The sequence below is a fragment of the Pseudopipra pipra genome, chromosome 11 (assembly GCF_036250125.1).
Source record: "Pseudopipra pipra isolate bDixPip1 chromosome 11, bDixPip1.hap1, whole genome shotgun sequence".
Taxonomy (NCBI): Eukaryota; Metazoa; Chordata; class Aves; order Passeriformes; family Pipridae; genus Pseudopipra; species Pseudopipra pipra.
Window position 1 is genome coordinate 9231082 of NC_087559.1, and position 19951 is coordinate 9251032.

Consider the following 19951-nt stretch of genomic DNA (forward strand, 5'->3'; position numbering starts at 1 on the left):
TGCGAGCCCGAGGGGTGCTCTCCTCCACCCGGAGCAGGCTGCAAAAACAACACATCAAATTTTAAAACACCAGAAGAAGGGCAGGGTGTCAATTGGGTGACGGAGCTGGAAGCGCAGCCTCCAACGCGCAAATCGGCTGAAGCGAGATCAGAAACAGTCATCTTTTTGGGCGCAGAGCCCTTTCAGCGCTGGGATCGGTGGGATTTTCCTGCCTGCAGAGGTCAGCACTCGCAGGAACACCCGCGGCCAGCGCCCCTGGCCCCGGGGACAAGGGGCACAGGGACACGGGGACACAGCGACGCCGGGAGCCGCTGCCCAGCCAGGGAGGCAGCAGCCGGGCGGCTCCCGAGGGACGTGTGGGACAAGGTACGTGGGGGTTCGCGGTCGCACGAAGCGAAAGGAGTCGCGGATTTTCCTTACGCAGCCTCGCGGAAGAGGAAGCGTCCCTGACTCCCAGCGCTGCTTCCCGTGACGGCTCAAGGGCAGCGCTGGGCGACTCCAACCCTGCGTACCCAGCACCCTGCCCGGGGGCTTTCCCCTCTCCCGAGACAATGAGGCACTTTGAATTAAAGGCCTGAATATCAGAAAAGCAGGAATTAATAACACATTTGCAGGAGTTTCCAGAGTTTACGTTTCTTAAAGTAATGGGATGTTTGGGAAGGCAGCAGCCTCTTCAAGGGAAAAATCTGGTTTATTTTCCACACACCACACCTTTTTTTACTAGCATCCTGCGATAAATCTTGCTAAAAATGGGGATTACAAGTTTGGGAGTTAACGTAAATAAAGCTGAGCCCCATGGCAGGACACAGGGAGCACAGGAAGTGCCTGTGAGCCCCAAGCCAGAAACTCCCTTAAATATTAACACATAGGTGTGGGATATTGCCACACTAACTGATAAAATATTGCGGACAGACTGGGGAAAGTAAAATATTTTACGTTTAAAAATATATCATAAAACCTTCAGTTTGAGTTCTTAAAAGTACAATAAATCTCCATTGTCCACATCACTGCAATGAGGACAGGATAGGTGCCTAAATATTCATGTAACCCCCGTGCAGGTACAACATCTTGGCCAGCCTACCGAAACCACTCCTTGCTGTGCCAACACCTTCATCAGGCATCCACTGACAGGCTCCAGGATGGCTCTGCTGGAGACCAGCAAGTACTCGCAGGGCTCGGTGCTCGGCAGCGTGAATCCCGACCTGGCCAGCGAGAGGCAAACTGCCTCCTTCTGCGTGGAAAAGCTCACGGCCCTGCTGGATGGTGGCGCAGAGCAGACTCGGATACGGAGAGCAGTGGGTGAGTGAGCCCTACAAGGCCCTGCTGGGGAGCTGGCACAGGCCGTGCCTGGGTGTCCCTGCTGTTCTGCTCCTCCTTTGCAGCATGGTGGGGGTTGTGCTTCTGGGCATTTGCTTATCACCCATCTCTTAAAAAAGTAGAAGTGTGGAGCTGGAGTCTTCTCTTAGTGTAAATCAACATGACTCCTCCGCAGCCACTCCTGCTGTCTGAAGCTTTTCCTCCTCCGTGCTCCAATCCCCAGTGTCTCTGGCAGGACTGGTTAAACTGGAATACAAGAACGGAGGGTTGAGTGTCCCTGTGTGAGTGGGATGTGTGCAGGGACTTAGTGCTGCTGTGCAGCAATGCACACCATGTGTGAGCCACAGCCAGCAACCCTCCTCGGCACATCAGGCTCATCCAGGTGGGGAATGTCTTGCGTGGGTGGCTCAGCAAGGCTGAGCTGCTCTCACTTGTCATGAGTGTGTCAAAAACTGACTGCATGCTCAGAAGGAACACAGGAACCCTCTCTTTTGTCTGTATAACTACATCTGTATTATACACTTATCAAACAAGAACAGCACAGGCCGCTGGGATCACACACTTCATGGTGCCAATGGAATTCAGTGTAACCTTACATGTGAATAGACAAAGCAAAATGGAGCAGGGGCAGTTTCCAGGCAGACACAGAAATAGTGACTCTGAGTTGCTTTGCAATATTGCCATGGGCTGGTAAAATGAGCACTGGTGCTGAGCAAGACACCCAGAAGGCTCCAGCCATTAGCCACCCTCTCCAGCCATTAGCAAAATCCAGCTAACCACAGCCCTTGCTGGAACAAGAATGGGAGCAGCAACTGGAGGCAGAGGGATCCATAGCATCTTGAGATTAGCTCAGTTGGTAAGAGCATGGTGCTAATAATGCCAAGGTTGTGGGTTCAATTCCGATTTGGGCCATTCACTTAAGAATTGGACTTGATGATCCTTGTGAGTCCCTTCCAACTTAGAATATTCTGTGATTCTGCCACAAAGTCACCTCTTACTCTCTGAACAGGGACAGTGCCTTACCCTGCAGGGTCACCATTTCCACTCAACAGACCCCTCAGGCCTCCTCAGTTCCCCTTCTCCTTCCCCAACCCCACTGCTTTTCAGAGTTAGACGTGACAACCCTGGGAGCCAGGACTGGCAAAATAAAACTTGCCTACAGGCAGGTGCTAATAAGTCACAGCATCAGCATCAATGGGTCCAGTCCTGCCCACTCCTCCCAAGCAGGGCTCAAGGCACTGCCTGCACCTCCCCAGCCCCAGGAGAACCAACTCTTCTGTGTTGCCTTGCAGTGGAAGCTATCCAATCCGACCCTGTATTTAGCAGTGAAAACCAGTATTTCCAGACCCAAAATGAGAGGTACGAAGCAGCAGTCAGGAAGGCTGTTCATCTCCAGAAAAAGATGCATGAGATGGGATGGACTGAGAATGGACCTGAATATAAGTACATTTACAGGTGATTTCTCTTTATTTTTTGTTAATGTACAACTCTTCTTTTCAAAGTTTTGGATGCCTACAAGAATCAGCTTTAGCAAAGGCTGGGAGAGACCAACAGCTGACAGAACAGGTTTGGATAAAAACATGGTGCAGGTTTTTATTTTAGCAGCACACTTGGGAAAAGGGAAAATGGTGGAACACAGCAGGGAACTTCTCAGAGAGCAGCACATGGGTACAGCATGATAGATCACGGCAGTTCACAGCCACAACATGATATTTCCACTTCAGCAAGCTCCTTACTTGTGCTACAGCTCTCATACCACCCCTCAGACATTTTTAAATGTATAACCAGTATTGGAAGTGGTGCTGTTGCTGTTACATTACTGACTTGCAACTAAATTAAAGATGACATTTTGTCCATCTAGAAAACCCACATTATATTAAGGGGGGGGGGGGGGGGGAGGAAGGAAAGAAAGAAAGAAAGAACTCACCTTAGTTTTTCAGTAAATGGGAATAAAATATTTTCACAATCCTTTCTTTATAAAATTTTCTTAATGCTTTGTGTGGGATTGAGCTCCAGAATTCAATTACTTGCCCCTCCTTCTTTCTCCCTTTGCTAAATAAATTCCTGCCTCACTGTTGCCTGGTGCACTCTCTACATACCCAGTAGGAAGGTGCAAGTTCAGAAGCATCACCAGAGGGGCAAAGCCCCTTACAGCTCACCACTGACACTCAGAGCCACTTTCTAGTATTTCATAGAATCCTAGCACAGTTTGGGTTGGAAGAGACCTTTAAAAGTCCTCTAGTCCAACACTCTGCAGTGAGCAAGGACATCTACATCTAGATCAGGATGCTCAGAGCCCCATCCAGCCTGACGTGGAATGTTTGCAGGGATGGGGCATCCACCACCACTCTGGACAAGTTGTTCCAGTGTTTCACCACCCTTATTGAGAAAGAATTCTTCCTTATATCTAGTCTAAATCTACTTTCTTTTAGTTTAAAACCATTACCTCTTGCCCTATGGTAACAGGCCCTGCAAAAAAGTTTGTCTCCATCTATAATTTTTTATGCTAAACTCTTCACTGCCTACAGTGAGCGGGACTAATGAAGGGGGAACTCCTCCATCAAGAGCTCTTGGACCTGATCATTATATTCCCATTTAAAAGCAGCTCTCCACTCCTCCCTCAGAAGAAAAAAGAAATCCCAGCATATTTTAAAAACTTGATGAAATTCCACCCCCTCTCCCACCCAGGTGTGCTTTTATCAGGCCCCCTGATGCCGAGGGCTGTGGCAGGACCAGCCCTGTGTTGTCCCATTTTACTGGATTAGGAGCAGAGCTGCCTGGCAGGGCAGCTCTTGCCTAATGAAACACCAGGTGAGCACCAAGCTCTTATGACAGAATCCCGGTGCTCCTGGTGCCAGGCACAGTGAATCACTTGCACAATTTAAAAATCGAGCTTTTCAAATTGCAGCTAAAGGAACGTTATTTCTGGACAGGCTGCCAAGGATTCATTAAGTCATTTTCTGTTAATCAAAGCAATTTCCTTTTAACTTCTTTGTTCATATTTTTCCCCCCACTGTTTCAGTATGATTGATTCTCTCTCAGGGCCAGTATAAAAGAAAGGTCAGAATCATTTGTTAACAATAAAAGGTATCTATGTGGAAGGAGATGCTCACTAGAGCACTGCAGTAAAGCAATGTGCTAACAGCCACCCAGCTACTGAGAACAGCACAGCCACTTACTTGTACATGTACCTTTATCTGTGAGGTGATTCAACCAGAACTGAGGAATCCCAGGAAGAGGGACTATATTCCTCATGTTTTCTTAGGAATTCTCACACACAGAAAAAGCTTAAACCAGATTAATTTCTGATTTGCACCATGGAAATGGCCGTACCCAAGTTCTCATACACAGCTTCTGGAATAGTGCTTTTTAGGATGTATGCAGAGGATCATGGCAAAGGGCCTGACCAGACAATAAACCAGGTGTTATGCAGATGTATTTGAATTTTCCCACAAGAAAACAAAACATGTCAAGCCAAATCTCCATGAACCCCAATATTGTTCACTGACAGCAACAGAAAGCAAACACATAGCAAAAAGTACAGCAACAAACCCAACATACCAATCTATTTCCCCAGAATGGGAAGGCTCAAAAAATCCAGATACCTATATGTAATTCAGTCTAATGTGCCCCACAGTGAATTGACAGGGTTTGGGGGTTTTAAAGAAGGGTGGAGGTTTTTTGGGGTTTTTTGACTTTTTTAGTTCAGCCTCAAAATATGAATTAAATAATCAGGAAATAAAAAAAGATATTAAGGGCTCACAAGCCTCAGAGCCACAGGAGCTTTGGAGCCGGGCTGTGTTTTTAGCTGAGCATCTGCTACTCAGAACAGATAATTCCTCCAAGAGCAACTGAGATAATGAGCGAGCAACACTTAAGCAAACTGCTATGAAAGAAGGAACAAAAGCAGCTTGGAAGAGCTCTTTTCCTGCAACGCTGTGCTGCTGCTGGCTGCTGGATAAAGTATGACAAGGCAGAAATCAAAAGGCAGCAGGTGGTACCGTCTGGTGACCACCGCAGTGCCACTGCCTCATTCATCACATGCCTGGAACTTCATCCCTTTAGAAATACCCCTTGTGCCTTCTCAGCAGGGCGCTGTCCGGGGACGTCGCTTTTCTCCTTCACCGCGTCTTCATGAGAAGTATTTCGGTGCTGGGCTCTGACAAACAGATTGCCAAGTGGATTCCTCTCGCCACCCAGCTCCGGCTCATTGGAAGCTACGCCCAGACTGAACTGGGACATGGTAAGGCTGTGGGGAAAACAGTGTTTCCTTAGGACAAAAGGCTGCAGCCAAATTCTCATGGAAATTTGAGTCCAAACTGTCCATCCTTCCCTGGGGACAGGGGTGGCTGGGTGGAAATGCCTCCTGCACGTTAGAGGTCGATGTCCTCAGCGTTCCTCTGCAAGCTGGAGATGCACTGGCTTTGGTTTTGTCAATATGGAAAACTTAACGACAGCGAGGATGAAGGCCTGTGGTTGGACAGCAGGCAGTCACCAGCAGGGGAGGGGATCAGCCAGGCAGCTTGTCCAGCTGATGGCTGTCACCAGGAGCCAGGCAGATGCCCGAGTACCACAGGGCTTAAGAGATTTGTAAAAGGAATGGTGTGGGGTCATTGCAAGCATTGACCTGTGGTTCTTGTCAGAAGGGTAAACCACAAAACCCTGATAATACCCACGCTAGCCCCCAGGGACCCTTCACTCCCTCCATCCTTGTGTTACATCAGGAGATAGAAATTTTTTTAAATTTCTTTTTTTAAAGGCACTTATCTTCAGGGTTTGGAAACAACAGCCATCTTTGATATTGCTACTCAGGAGTTTATACTGAACACACCAAAGATCTCTGCCATGAAGTGGTGGCCTGGAGACAGTAAGTACCACACAAAACATTTTGGGTTTCCTCATTTGCCTCCTTTACTTACTCCACCTACCCTGCTTAAGCTCCATGTTTGAGGGCCCAGGTGCTAGCAGAGGACTTCTGTAAGAGATGCACTCACTGAGAGGCAAGAAAGGGGTTTGACCAAGTTCAAAGGCCAAGAAGGGAGCCACCATCATCTAGCAAAACCCCTTGGGTGGCAGGGCTGGAGAATTTCACTCAGGGAAACTCCTGCCTCTGCAGGAATAAATCTTCTTTCTAAATGATACTCGGGCAACCAAAAACTGCAGGGAGGTCATCAGCATAAAGGATTCAAGTCATCAGACAGTCTCAGCATAAAGGATTCAAGTGTGAAATTCTTGGCTCCCTTCAGGAAGGTATTTCACAGAAAATAACTGGAGTCACTGCAACAGCCACAGCACTTCCCACTCTCTCAGCACTCCATGAACTTTACCTGCTTATTTTTTCTCATATTCTGATGCAAAACTATTAATCCAAGCCTCGTGGGCAGCAACAGTGGCAGAATGATGGTGCAGCTTCTGAGAGCCAAGAGCAGGCTCAGCTTTAGGCTTCCAGCACCTGTGGCTCAGACCTGTGCTGAGCCCTGCCTTAGTGGGACCTAACACACAATTACACTGACCGCTGTTAACTGCAGAAGTGTTTGTGCTATACCTTGTCTTAAGGGAATGGGGCTGGTTTTCTTCTTGCAGTGGGACGATCAGCGACCCACACAGTGGTCTTTGCTCAGCTGTACATCCACGGGAAGTGCTATGGCATCCATCCCTTCATCGTGCAGATACGCAGCCTTCAGGACCATTCACTCTGCCCAGGTAAACCCCAGACACCTCAGCACTTGTGCAGGTGCTCTGCCTGTTTTGCCCTTAAAGGTTTTCTAAAACATTGGGCCCAGGGAGAGTTAAAATTGCCAAAACCAAGCCAAGAGAGATACCCAAGGCATAGTTATCATTAACCTCAACCTTTTTATCTAAAGGGAAATCTAACATATCCTCAGGCATGTTCAGACCAAGCTCTCATCTTAACCAGAAGCCTGGCCTGCTCTGAGCACCTCTCCATTAACACCTCAGTTCTGGCCCCGGCCAACACGGCTCCAACTGTTGATGGATCATGGAAACAAACTACCACAAGGCATTCGAATGCCTGTTTCACCCCTCAGGCAAGATCTTCCATGCTGGGGAAGAAGCAGAGCTGAACGTGCCCTTCCCTTGAGATCCTCAGCCTGACACAAAATGAGGGAGAAAAAAGTTCAAGTGGAAGTAAGCAGGCTCTGTTTTCTCCTACTGCAGGCATAACTGCAGGAGACATTGGTCCCAAAATGAATTTTGAGGCCATTGACAATGGCTACCTCATGCTGAAGAACGTGCGCATCCCCCGGGAGAACATGCTGAGCAAGTTTTGCGAGGTATGTATGGACTCACATCACAGACTTGCCCATCAGACTCTCATTGCACAACCAGAGAGACGACAGGGACTTGCCTAAATTTAGGACAAAAATCTTCCTTTGAGGTGTCTGCAAGTCTCTGAGGTTTTATCAAGGGCAGAAGTTACCTGAATCCTAAATGAAACTCGGTGTCAAGAATTCCACATTCAGACGCCGGGGATAACAGGGCTGGCAGAACCTATCTCAGCCAGAAACAGTAAGAGTTTGTCTCTTTAAACAGATATCTTCCATCCATCACACATAAAAACATTGTTTGCATTCAGAGAAGGATTTTTATGTCCATTTTACCCTATGCTTAGTGATTACACAGCCACCTTAGTATTGAAGAAGGCAGTATCTAACACCCTCTCTCTACTCCAGGTTCGACCAGACGGCACCTATGTAAGACAGGGGTCCCAGAAGATTAATTATTTCACAATGACTGCAGTGCGCATTTCCCTCATTTCAGACGAGGTTCTGACCCCCCTCATGAAAGCCTGCACCATCGCCATCCGGTACTCCGTGGTTCGCCGGCAGTCCAAGTTAAAGCCTGGGTAATGCCACACAGAGCCTGCAGCAGTGGGAAGGGGACTACACACCACGTTCCCCTGCACCAGTTTGTGTTTCTGCTTTTTATCTTATCTTTCAGCCCATCACTGGCTGATTTCCTGGCCCAGGCAGGGCATGATGAACGTGCTCCCCCGTTATTTACATTAACGAGCTTCAGTCAAAGTACAAGAGAATGTTTACGGTTCTTTCCAAGATAAGTTTCATAGTTTGAATAGCTCAGCGGTTCAGACAGGCAACTTATTTTTTATAACTGGCCTTCCCCTAATGCAATCCCATAACTCAGCAGAATCCAGACAAAGTGGACAAGCTGCTGAATTCTTATTCCATAGCATCCTACTAGTGGGTGCAACATTAAAATACCTTCCAACATCCAGAAATCCAATATCCATGCTTTACAACGCTGAATTGTATTAGTCTGGCAAGAATCCCTGTTATTTTTAATTTGAATGGATTACAAAAATTTCCATTTAAATCTCCTGTCAAAAGCAGAAGGATCCTAATGAGAACATGGTTTGGTTCAAACACAAACCAAACAGAAGAGCGCAGCATGTTGAACAATTGTAATAACCAGTTCCAATGACTGAAGCCCTGAGTGTACTAACCACAGAAAAAGAGGTAAAGAACATCCAAAAAAAAGCTCAAAATAATTTAGGCTCAATTTTTTTTGAGTCTACACCCAGGGCCACAAAGATTCTGTTTGAAAAGCAGAAGTTTTTCAGGGTGCAGTGGCACCATCTCCCCTGGAACAACTTGCTGTCCTTGAAGGCTTCATCCTTTTCCTCTCTCGCAGTTCCTGTTCCCCCTCTGCACTGAGCCTTTTCTGTGCTGTTAGGCTGGTTCATCAAAACAGCAGAAAAATCCCTTTTCTTTTCTCAAAGGGTTTGTCTCTCCAACAGCTCAGCAAGCTGGGCAGATTTGCTGCCACACCATCAGCTCAGTCCTGTTTGCACACTGCTTCTTGGTAATGAAAAATGCTATTTTTCGTTCTGCAACTGTAGCAGTAGCTATGCCTGTGTCCACACTTTCCCTAGTTCATCAGCTGTCTTCCAACAGGGAACAAGAAGCAAAAATCCTTGACTACCAGACTCAGCAAGAGAAACTTCTGCCCCAGTTGGCAGCAGCCTATGCCTTTCATTTCATCAACAACTACCTGCAGGAGCTGTTTGACAGGGGGTACAGAGAGATCCAGAGGAAGAACTTTGACATGCTGCCAGAGGTGAGCTGCAGCAGGATTCATACAGCACTTCTCATCTCCAGATATCAGAAGATTTTAGCAAACTGGACAAGCATTCCTCTCGCTAGAGAACTGGAGAAAGAGGAATCAGTAGGAGATCAAATGGCATGTCCCAGGTCCACAACCAGTCAGCGACAACATTCACTCTACCGCCCCAAATTTTTTGTTTTGGGAACTATTGCAAAGTCCTTGAAAAGCATGTCTGTTTGCTAAAAACCTCGTTCCAAGTGGCTGGTGGCACAAACCGTTATTTCACAACTTCATCTACAAATGCACGTGCAAATACTCTCTTCTGAGCCAAAACCAAAAATGTGACTTTTTTGATGAAACAGAAGATTTTGCAATTGGGTGCTTGAAATGAAAACACACTCTGAACAAAGGTGGCCGAAGCCACAGCTGGTTGAGAGAAACCCAAAAATGCATAAACTGACTACAGTGTGCCCAGCAGGAGGGTGTGCAGCATCCCAGGCAGACACCAAAGGCCAGGCTCAGGGAGATGGGTGATACCAGCATGCAAAGGGGGACCCGACAGGGATTTCATGTCCAGAAATTGCACAAGATTAAAAAAAGGAAATTTATTCTGAGGATTGTTTTAGAACACTTACACCAGTAACACTTTGCTTTTGGTTTTTTCCCTTATTTTTTAACAGCTCCATGCATTGTCTTCGGGCTTTAAAGCCGTGATCACTCACCACAGCACTGCAGCAGTGGAGATCTGCCTCCGGGCCTGTGGGGGACATGGCTACTCCCTGCTGAGTGGACTCCCTTCCTTGTATACCAAAATACTTGCCTCTTGTATTTATGAAGGGGAAAACACCATCTTGCTCCTGCAAACTGCCAGGTAACAATTCAAATGTGTTCATCTAAAAGCCTGTGCCCTCGTTTATTCAGCCTCTACCACTTCTCCAAAACCAGTAAAACCAGCTACTCCTTTCTCACAGCACCTTCTAAAAATACAGCTCAGGACATAAACTATTCATGTCTTCTGTCTAACAGGCATGGAGGTGTGTGGGAATTGGATTATCTCTTCTATTTTTGGTTTGGGGACGTATGCAGGTGCTGCTCTGCATAACCTCATTTTCCTCTTTGCCTCCTAGCACAGCAAACACATTGCTATACAAGTTTTGTGGTTTATTTTTTAAGCAACCATTGTAACAATGGTACAATGTAACACAACATTGGTAAAAGTGAGGCCAGAACACAATATTGGTTAAGTGAGATTCAGAGAAAACAAAGTTGTTGGATACTGAAAGTGGATGAGTCATGCTCCAAGAACACCACTTTCCTCTGAACATGCAGGCTGATGTTTATCCAGAGTGCATGAAATACAGGAAAAAAACTACAGCTGCTTGAACTTTTAATAATGTGTGTTTTTACTAGAAGGAGAAAACCAGTGCACTTCCCAGGGACAGAGCAACCATGTAGCTCTGTGCTTGCATGCAGACACTTCTGGGCTCATTACTGCTTCTTCAAGAAGCAAGACCAACAGCAAGGTCAAGAGAAATGCTGTAACTTTTTAATGCCAGACCTGGTCAGTCTAGCTCATAGTAGAGGTGCTAAAAAATAAGGGAGTGGAGAATTCTCCTTGTACACAATCTCCAAGAAAGGGTCTCGTGTTTGTTAACATAATGTGACTGTGTGTTGGGGATCACAGAGGGTAAGACCAAACCACCACTAAGATTCCCAGAGCATTAAGACTCAGGTTGCAAAGTTGATAATGTATCTAATCACCACACCGCTGAGACTGCTAAAAGCCACAGCAAGTTTCTGCTGAAAAACCCATCACTACAGGCTGCTGCAGCATTAAATACAGTAGATAGGCTACCCCTGAGAGCCACCACAGATCAGGTTACTGCGAGTAACAGGCAAAACAAAAGGTCATTACTTGTTCAAGTCTGTTCTGGACCACTGCAGCACCTTGCTGCTCCTTACCTGCTCCTGCTTTACACTTTTTGCATGACTATTTGCTGCGTGCAGATCACCACCATACCCTGCTCTGACTTTGCTCTCTTCCCAGGTTCCTGATTAAGTGCTTCATGGCAGCCAGCGCTGGCCAGCCTGTTCCACCATCTGTCACTTATCTGGCTGCAGTGAAACCTGGGAAGTGTCCAGCCAAGAACAAGTCAGATTTTCTCAGTCCAGATATTTACACTGAGGCCTATCAACACGTGGCAGTCAGGTCAGTACGGAGAACGGGAGACATCAGAAATGTGTTCAAAGCTCAGCTTCTTCCTTCATTTCAAGGGAGGTAAAATAACATAAGTTACACAAGGATTGGCACCATCTGCTCCTGAAAGAGAAAAGGAAGACTACACAGGATTAACAGACACGTCAGATGTTCGGTGTGGAGCTTTCACACTCAGAAGTTCTTAAGCCACGTGCTACCAAACAACTACGTTCACAGAGTTGGTGGCACCATTTAAGTAAATCCCAGACCACATCACTGAACTGCCATCCAGTAAAACCTTTAGGCAACTGGATCCTGAGCAATTTTATACAGAATGTTAAAATTTCACATACCTGAGAAAAGGATGTTTGTTTTCAATTAACACCACAGCAAACACACAGCCTTTCATTCTGTCTGTAGCCTTTCAACGACACATTCAGCCACTCAACACAAGTAATACCATGAGTATCTCATTGGAATTATGTGCATGGTTATGGGCTCTATAGGTGTCATCTCTGAAAACCAGGTAAAGAGACAACCCTGCTGTCATTGAAACCAGAGTAAAAAACAGAGCCACTTGCAAAATGTTTGGTGTCAATGGGAGCAGGATTTGAATCCCTGTGTAGAAAAGGAGAAACATAATGTAAGAGCAGTCCAGTATTACTATTTGTTTTGCAAACTCTCCTTACAAACACAATCCAGGAAAAGCTCAGCGAACCCCTTGGTAAACTACCCTGGAAGCTGAGAAGGCAGAAATTCCCCTGTACCAGGGTGGTCTGGGTGCTTCCCCAGTTTGTACTCAGATTTTGCATGATCTAAGTTCACTCACACTCAGTGTAGATAACTCCAGATGTCAGAAATGCCAGTTTGCCAAATGAGAACCGTGTGCATGTGGGCTGCTCCATCCACAAACAGTATGCCTTATGCTTTTTCAATTTTCCAGGCTCATAAGCAGCACAGCAGCTAAACTACAGGATTTGATTCAGTCTGGAGCCAAGAAGTACGACGCGTGGAACCAGTGCACTGTGCAGCTGGTGCAGGCTGCAAAGGTTAGCAAAATTTATCTGCTTATTTGATGTTTGTCTTCATGATACAATATGCAACAGAAATGGCAGGATTAGCTTAAAACCTCAGTGCTGTTTATTGTTTTCTGTTGGCATCTAAGGGACACCACAAAGACCATCACCGTGGTCTGCATGGTGGAAAACTCATAGAAAGAAGCAATTCCTGATCTGAAAAATTTCCTCTCTGAAGAGGTCAGGTAGAAAAGACTAGGAGGAGAAATGGAGAAAAATACCTTCAACAGTTATGCTGCCACTGCTAGCCTAATCAGGCATCCCATATCCTGCAACAAGAACCCACCATCTCCAGCCAACATTCACCTTTCTGTAAGAATCCAACATTTCTGGCTCCCAGAGGAAAGTCTTCCCAAAGCCACCCCACTGAAAGCTGGTAGAGTCACAGCAAGGGTGAAACATGCCTGGTATTTCTTCCATCTGCCTCTCTCCCAAGGAAAGATAACTGCAAGGAAAAAAATGAAAACCAATGATAAGTGCAATGTTAACTACTACCAAAAGAAAAATCAAATCAAAGTCAAATTAATAAGACATGCTTCAGATGAAGTAGGATTGGGACAGCAACATTTGTTCCCCAAAAGAAGAGTTAGTGCAGAACTAAGCAGAAAACAAAGCAGGAGGGGAGAAAATACCTAAATTTTAATGAAAACTAAACCCGTCCATGTTTCTGTATCTCCAAAAACCAAAATTTTTAATATGCAATTAAGTGCAATTCCTCTGCAATTATGGTGAAATTCTTCCTTCCTTCCTTCCTTTGCTGAGGAAAGGAAGATTTTGAAACAGATCCATGATTTTAACTTCATTGAATTTTTAATGAAAAACATCTAGTTGTAATCTACCATTCAGCCAGAGTGAAATGGACTCAGCAAGAAGCCCCTGACAGGGAAAAAGGAATCGTACACATACCTGGCAGGGGTGATCACCACCATCGTGGTGGTTTCACAGTAGGGACAAGCCCCCTTATAGTCAGTCAATTAGATGAAGTCCTTGATGAGTCAAACCTTTCCCAGCAACAGCCAAGAACCTTTCAAAACCATGGGAAGCGTTGATACAAGCACAGATATAAATCCTTCAAAACAAGAACTCAGTGAGTAAGGGAGCAAAGACCTGATGTCAGCAGCAGCATTTTTTGTGGTCACCTGTCCTCTGTGCATCACCCCACATTTTCAATTAGACAGACTCACTGGAAGCAGCAAATATTCAATGCTGTAACTTTGAAAAAAAGCAGAAAAACTGTGTACTTGCCTCAAAAACAAAGGAAACCTGCCATGAACAAAGTGACTTTTAAAAATTACGTTCCCAATATTTTTTTAAATGTAAATATATTTTTAGGGGAGTGAAACAGAAGCAAAATGTTCCCATTCAAGATTACCTCTAGAAAAAGCTCTGACCAGCACCCCCTACATACAAACCTGAACAAGTTGTTTCCTCCTGCACCCACTCAAATGGGTGGCCAAGGTCTCTGGACTTTAGAGGAGGGGAGATCATATGTCAGAGGAGCTAGAATCCAACTCTCTCTGAGAAGCAAGGAGGAGAATGAACCTAGACATGAGACTAGTCAGAAATAAACCATTTCTGAAGAGCCTAACATATGCAGAGGGCTGGCTGTGGTATTGTCAGTGGTGACTGTGCTGCTAGACTCCTCAGAAAATGAGATCTGGGCCCCTAAAGTTTCTTAAATAATTCCAAGACAGGAAGAGTCACCCAAAACCCTTGAGTTTGCCCCATAACTTTAGAATCTTGATATAATCTGCTGCCTTCTTGGAGCATTTCTGTATTTACTTCTAATCCCCCACTTTCCCTGGAGACTCACACACACGACTGGCATAGCAGCTCTATGAACTGATGCCTGCCAGCTCCCAGCTGTGTAGTTCAGACACTGGGCAGACTCCCCACACATTAATTGCTTCAGTAGACACTCGGCTTCTCAGGCAGGTTCTGCAGTCCATGCTGCTCCACCGTGCCAGCAGGAAGAGCTTCAGTGCAGGTGTGCCATGCTTACACCCACAGCTGGGAGGAGAACTGTGCAGTGGGGGAGTGGAGCCACACAGTTCCCAACACCACCAACCACCCACAGCAGTGTCAGCATAGCAAGAGTCACCCCACAGACAGGTGGGGTCAACCTGCTTCATTAGCTCTGGACCTCAGCTAATATTTATGTAATTTGGTAGTCAGGTACTTTACTGGTGTCTGACCCAAAAATTATCAGTTTTCTTAAAATCACAAAAGTGGGAGGTAAGTTTGGTTGTTCTTCAGTGACATTTCCAGAGCTGAAGCCTTGTAGACACTGATCCCAAAGTACCATGAACCCAAGGTCTTCAAGTAAAGAGTTTTTTTCTGTTGATGTACAATCAAGATTCACTTGCTAGGGGTCAACACAAGTACATTCCAATGTGTTTCCTTCACACAAACTCTTTGGGATATTAATCAGAAATATTTAGAGTAAGTACTAACATGATTTCTGAAGCAGTTTTCTAGAGTTTACAAATACCACAGTGTTGACTGTTTACAACCCTAATTCTGTTGCCTGCTGTTGCTGTAAGACATGAATGCAAAAGGCCTGGTCACCCAGCAAACAAAGGATACAGACTGGAGAAGTGCCAAGGAAATGAAAAGGTTTTATATTCTTTGCAAGAACATTTGAGTCACTTGACCTACTAAAAGTGTTTTGAGGTGCATTCACTGTTGATTGCGTTTGTTTTTCAGGCTCACTGCCACTACATCACAGTGAAAAACTTTGCAGAAACTGTGGAAAAACTCGAGACCAAGGCTGGCATCCAGAGGATTATGAAACATCTCTGTGACCTCTTTGCACTACACGGGATCTTCTCGAATACAGGAGCCTTCTTGCATGATGGATACATATCTGCAGCTCAGATGGACATGGTCACAGCATCCTACCTGGACCTCCTGGCTGTTATTCGGTGAGCTGCTCTGGCAGGAGACACAGCTATTCAGTTTGTCCCTGTAATAGATATAAAATGGTGCTACTGTACCTATGGCAACATCTCCACAGTCAATTCACCTCATTCAGTTTTTATTTTCATTGCCTGGCAGCACTGCAAATTGATTGAAACATCTACACAGAGCTTGTTTTCATGGTAAAACAGACCATGACAAGTGTCCAGCTCCTCTGCAATCTCTGAAAGTTCTGTAACATGAAATCTTAAATTATAAATGAAGAAGTCCTGAACACTTTATACCATTTTCAGTAGAGCAAAAACACGAAAATGTGTAGTCAGAGCAGCACTGGCAGGAGGCAGCCACAGCAACCCATCACACACTGCAGAATCTGCTCAAGCCGCAGCTAATACAGCCCACTCTGTTGCCATGGCTGAGCTGCAACTGGTACCCAAACAATCCTGCCTACAGCTACTTCAGATGCATCTGCTCGACACAATTTGTCACTAACTCTGTGAATTCTGAGTTATGTTAACGTTTTCACTTACCACAACACTCACAAAGGCCTTTTGACAAAGCATTCATCTTTCACTACTCAGTGCTGTTTGTTTAGAACAGATTATGGTGCAGAGAAGTTTTATGTAAAATTCTACTTAAGCCACATGGAGAGAAACAAGAACACACCACAAGCAAGGGCTGAACAAGGCTGAGCCAAAGAGCAAGGGTTTTCAGAACTGATCATGTAATCTGAGTTAAGTGATGAGCTCAACATTAACATTTGCAAAAGACTAACATGTTGTTGCCTCTGGAATTCATTGCAACTTCTGTTTTAGTCCACGCCTTGTTAACAGGATTCAAGAATGAAGTGAGTATTTACATATTTACAATTAGTAGAAAGAATACAAACACTTCCTGGTCTGTAGCAAAATCTCTGCCTTTCCCAAACCCCTGAAGAGCCCTTACCCAAAAGGAACTGGAAGATGCAAACATTTCGCATGCCGGTACCTTGGGTGTGAGGTAGAGCCAGCAGGACTTCCTACATCAGGACAATGGGAGGACAAGGAAAGAGAAACCATCTCATGCTTAGAAGAAGCTGCCTGTGCTGCAGCTCTCAGTTGCTGTCAGACTGGCTCCTGGTGTGGGTCAGGGTTGCTTTGCTCTTAGAGCCACAAAGAGAATAAAATACGTCAACACCTCATGATGAGGTAATAGAAATATTGAAAGGTAGATGGAGGCTGGAGATCAACAAAGCACTTCACATCAATCCAATAGCAACCTTATTCCATTTTATAAGACAAACACCCACAGCGTGAGAAATATAAGACAAAAATCAAAAGAAAGAACTGGCAGAGACTGCTGAGAAAACATCTGATGTGAGACTGAGTCCTGAATTAGGGAATTAGGGACAGAGCCCAGGTGATTACAAGACCCTGCAAACTCCCATTCAACAGCACAGACAATTCAGGGTATTAGTAGAACATCGCAGAACTGTTAGGGTTGGAAGGGACCTCTGGAGATCATCTAGTTCAATTCCCCTGCCAAGGCAGGGTCACCTAGAGATGCCTCTGAGGAATCAAAAGAAGCAGGTTTTCCCCCCCAGTATAGACAAGGAGAAAAACTGGCACAGACCTTCAAGGCTGAGGAACCTGGACAACTGACTTCCAAGTTTATCTTTGTCTTCCCCCCTTACAAAGCAATACCTGCTTCAGTAACACAAATGTCACTGCTCTGCTCCGTAGGAAGGACGCCGTTCCACTGGTGGATGCCTTTGACTTCACAGACAAGAGCCTGAACTCCGCGCTGGGCAGTTACGACGGGCAGGTTTATCAGCGGCTTTACGAGTGGGCTCAGAAGTCCCCCACCAACAAGGTATGGATGGGTTACAGCCAGACAACTTCCCCATTAGCCAGAGCAGAAGCTGTTTGCTTTCCTTCTAATAAAAGTAATACAGATGAAAGACATGAGCTTTTAATTCCTTGTATCTCACTCTGAACAATGACCTGTGACACTCCAGTTGTGCCACCCACAGTCTGAGCTCAGACATTTAACCTGAAAATGAGTTAGAGTCTGCAGAGTACTAGAGCCTGTGCCAGGGAGCTGGGCTGTCATGTGCCACTCATGTGGTTTTGGTTTTTAAATTTGTATCACTGAGGTTACATTGTACAAAATAAGCTAAAATAAGTCTGTATACATATTATGAAACAGCACTAAATGCAGGGTATTTTATATACACTGATACTAGTGCAAAACTTGAGTTTTTTAATAATATGTTTAACCAGAATTAGTATAAATGTTAAACAAGGCAATTTCATCCTTCATGGTCTTTAGAACTTTACTTTCTCTTCTTAAGTCATCCATATTGTGGAGTAATGTAAAATTCTGCACGATGTAAATATGCATTGCTCTGTTTGAAAACTCATTTTGCCCTGAATGAGATTTTTACTGTGTTAATCAGTAGCCCTTTGAAATCCTACAGCTAAACACAAAATTTGCCTTCAGCAAACATTCAAGTCCAAGCATATTTTTTGAAGTTAAATAGTATTCTGTCCCATTTGGGATGAGTTGTGTGCTGGTTATGAAGGATAGTACATACTATAAGGAATGAGATCTTGCACACAGTTGAAATAGCTGGTGGTTTGTTGTTTGCTTTTTTTTTTTAATAGTCTAGCTTTCTGTATTTCAGAGATTGTTCTTAAGAAAAAAATTATAGCCTTTCTGTTCTTAATTGCCATTAATTCCCTTCCACATTCTCTTTCTGAACAGATGAGCCCAGCCTACGAGAGGTATTTGAAGCCACTTCTTCACAACGCACTATCGAAATTATAAAGAACGTGTTCCAAGTGAAGGACACACGTTTCCTCCTGTTCTTTGTGCAGCAGTACGTTTATGAAGCATCAGTAATGACTAATCAGAATTAATAATCAGTTGCTTACTTGCAGTTACAACAAGTCTGAAAGATTCTCAGCGAGCCATTTGCAATTAGACAGACACCAAGCAGCGCTGAGTGGTACCCGCTGCTATGAGACAGCCCAGGAATGGTCCAGGGTTTGCTGTTTTCTAACCTGAAGTGTCCTGACAGCATCAAAACAAACAGCTTCCTTATTCTTTTTCTAAATCCACTATATGATGATTAAGGAAGAAAAAAAAACCCACCACCACATTATGAACCTCCTCTCAGGGTGTTGGAACTATACAGTGCCTTCAAAAAAAAAACCCAAACCAACCAACTGTACTGAAAAATCCAGTGAAAGTAAAATTATGATCCTTCATTTCTAAGAACAACTTGTTCTCTTCAATCAAAAAGTATATTAGAAAGTACATCTGTTTGGACAATTAAAATAGCTCTTGACTTGCTCGGCAGTGGAATATTCCTGCCTAATGAAGATTCAGACAAAGCTGATGCCAGCTTCAGTCTGCAGAATTTACCTTCCCATTAATAGGGCCGCTCATACTGTCTTTCTATAAATCTTGGTCTCCAATAAAGTGTATTATTTGGAATACTGCTTATCTAATTATTATACTTCATAATTATGGAAAGGGCAGGCTGATCCAGGCTAGTCATTAATTTGCTAGTAAATGAAGTGTTGCAAAGAACATCTTGTGATTATAATTCAATGCCAGTTAACACAAGTATTTCTTACCACGTTGCAAGAAAGAAACAACCACTTTTCCTGAGCTTCATCAGTTCTGCTGCTCTTCCCTCCCTGATAGGAAGTATAAAGCTCTTGCTGCTGCCTCTTATTACATAAGTCAAAAACCTGCATGTATAAACAGGGAGAGACAAAATATGATAGACAAATACACTCCCAAAACAGGCCTTTAGAGTGAGAGATGGAATGGAAAGTTCCCACCTACTTGTGACAAGAACTTCACAGGATCCACTCCACAAAATACTTACTCTCTTACTCCCAACAGCATTCAAGTAAAAGCATAACTAGAAATTCTATTCATAACTATGACAAAGTGCCCAGGATAAGTAGAAATGTCAATGTGAAACAGAGTAAAGCCACAGAACTTGACTATCACCAGAAACAGCACTCTGCAGTTAAAATTATATATATAAAGTCACTAGATATAGTGCTGTGAACCAGATAACACTATTTAGCAGCTATAGTATTGAGGCTCTGTGTTCCCTCCATCCCTATCCTTTAGCCAGTCCAAATACATGCCATCTTTCTATCAGTCTAAAGCAGTTTTCAGAACATAAGCTTTGTCTATAATGAGGACATTTGATTCAACTGATTAACAGAAAAAGGAACAAATTCTATCAGCAATGGAGGAAAATGGGGCCCTACCAGAGCACCCGACTTTGCAGCACAGAAAAACGGGGTTTGGGTGGGGCTTTTTCTTTTGGTTGGGTTTGTTTTTTTAAGTA

General features: G+C 44.6%; 1 protein-coding gene across 1 annotated transcript; it reads left to right on the top strand.

Moving 5' to 3' along the window:
- The first annotated feature begins 201 nt into the window (after positions 1 to 201).
- On the top strand, positions 202 to 19074 carry ACOX2 (acyl-CoA oxidase 2). The gene is made up of 15 exons (XM_064667347.1): positions 202 to 366; positions 1059 to 1299; positions 2610 to 2772; positions 5409 to 5560; positions 6077 to 6184; positions 6901 to 7020; positions 7495 to 7610; positions 8010 to 8182; positions 9252 to 9414; positions 10083 to 10273; positions 11450 to 11611; positions 12543 to 12648; positions 15382 to 15599; positions 17316 to 17445; positions 18340 to 19074. The coding sequence occupies exons 2-15, from the start codon at positions 1140 to 1142 to the stop codon at positions 18400 to 18402; spliced, it is 2025 nt and encodes a 674-aa protein (XP_064523417.1). The 5' UTR covers positions 202 to 366; positions 1059 to 1139; the 3' UTR covers positions 18403 to 19074.
- The last annotated feature ends 877 nt before the right edge of the window (positions 19075 to 19951 follow it).

Bases quoted from the DNA above. Each gene is read 5' to 3' on its own strand.
- ACOX2 (XM_064667347.1), top strand. From the start codon at position 1,140: ATGGCTCTGCTGGAGACCAGCAAGTACTCGCAGGGCTCGGTGCTCGGC. The intron at 2,773-5,408 runs GTGATTTCTCTT...CCTTCTCAGCAG, and splicing joins GAATATAAGTACATTTACAG to GGCGCTGTCCGGGGACGTCG. The intron at 5,561-6,076 runs GTAAGGCTGTGG...CTTTTTTTAAAG, and splicing joins CCAGACTGAACTGGGACATG to GCACTTATCTTCAGGGTTTG.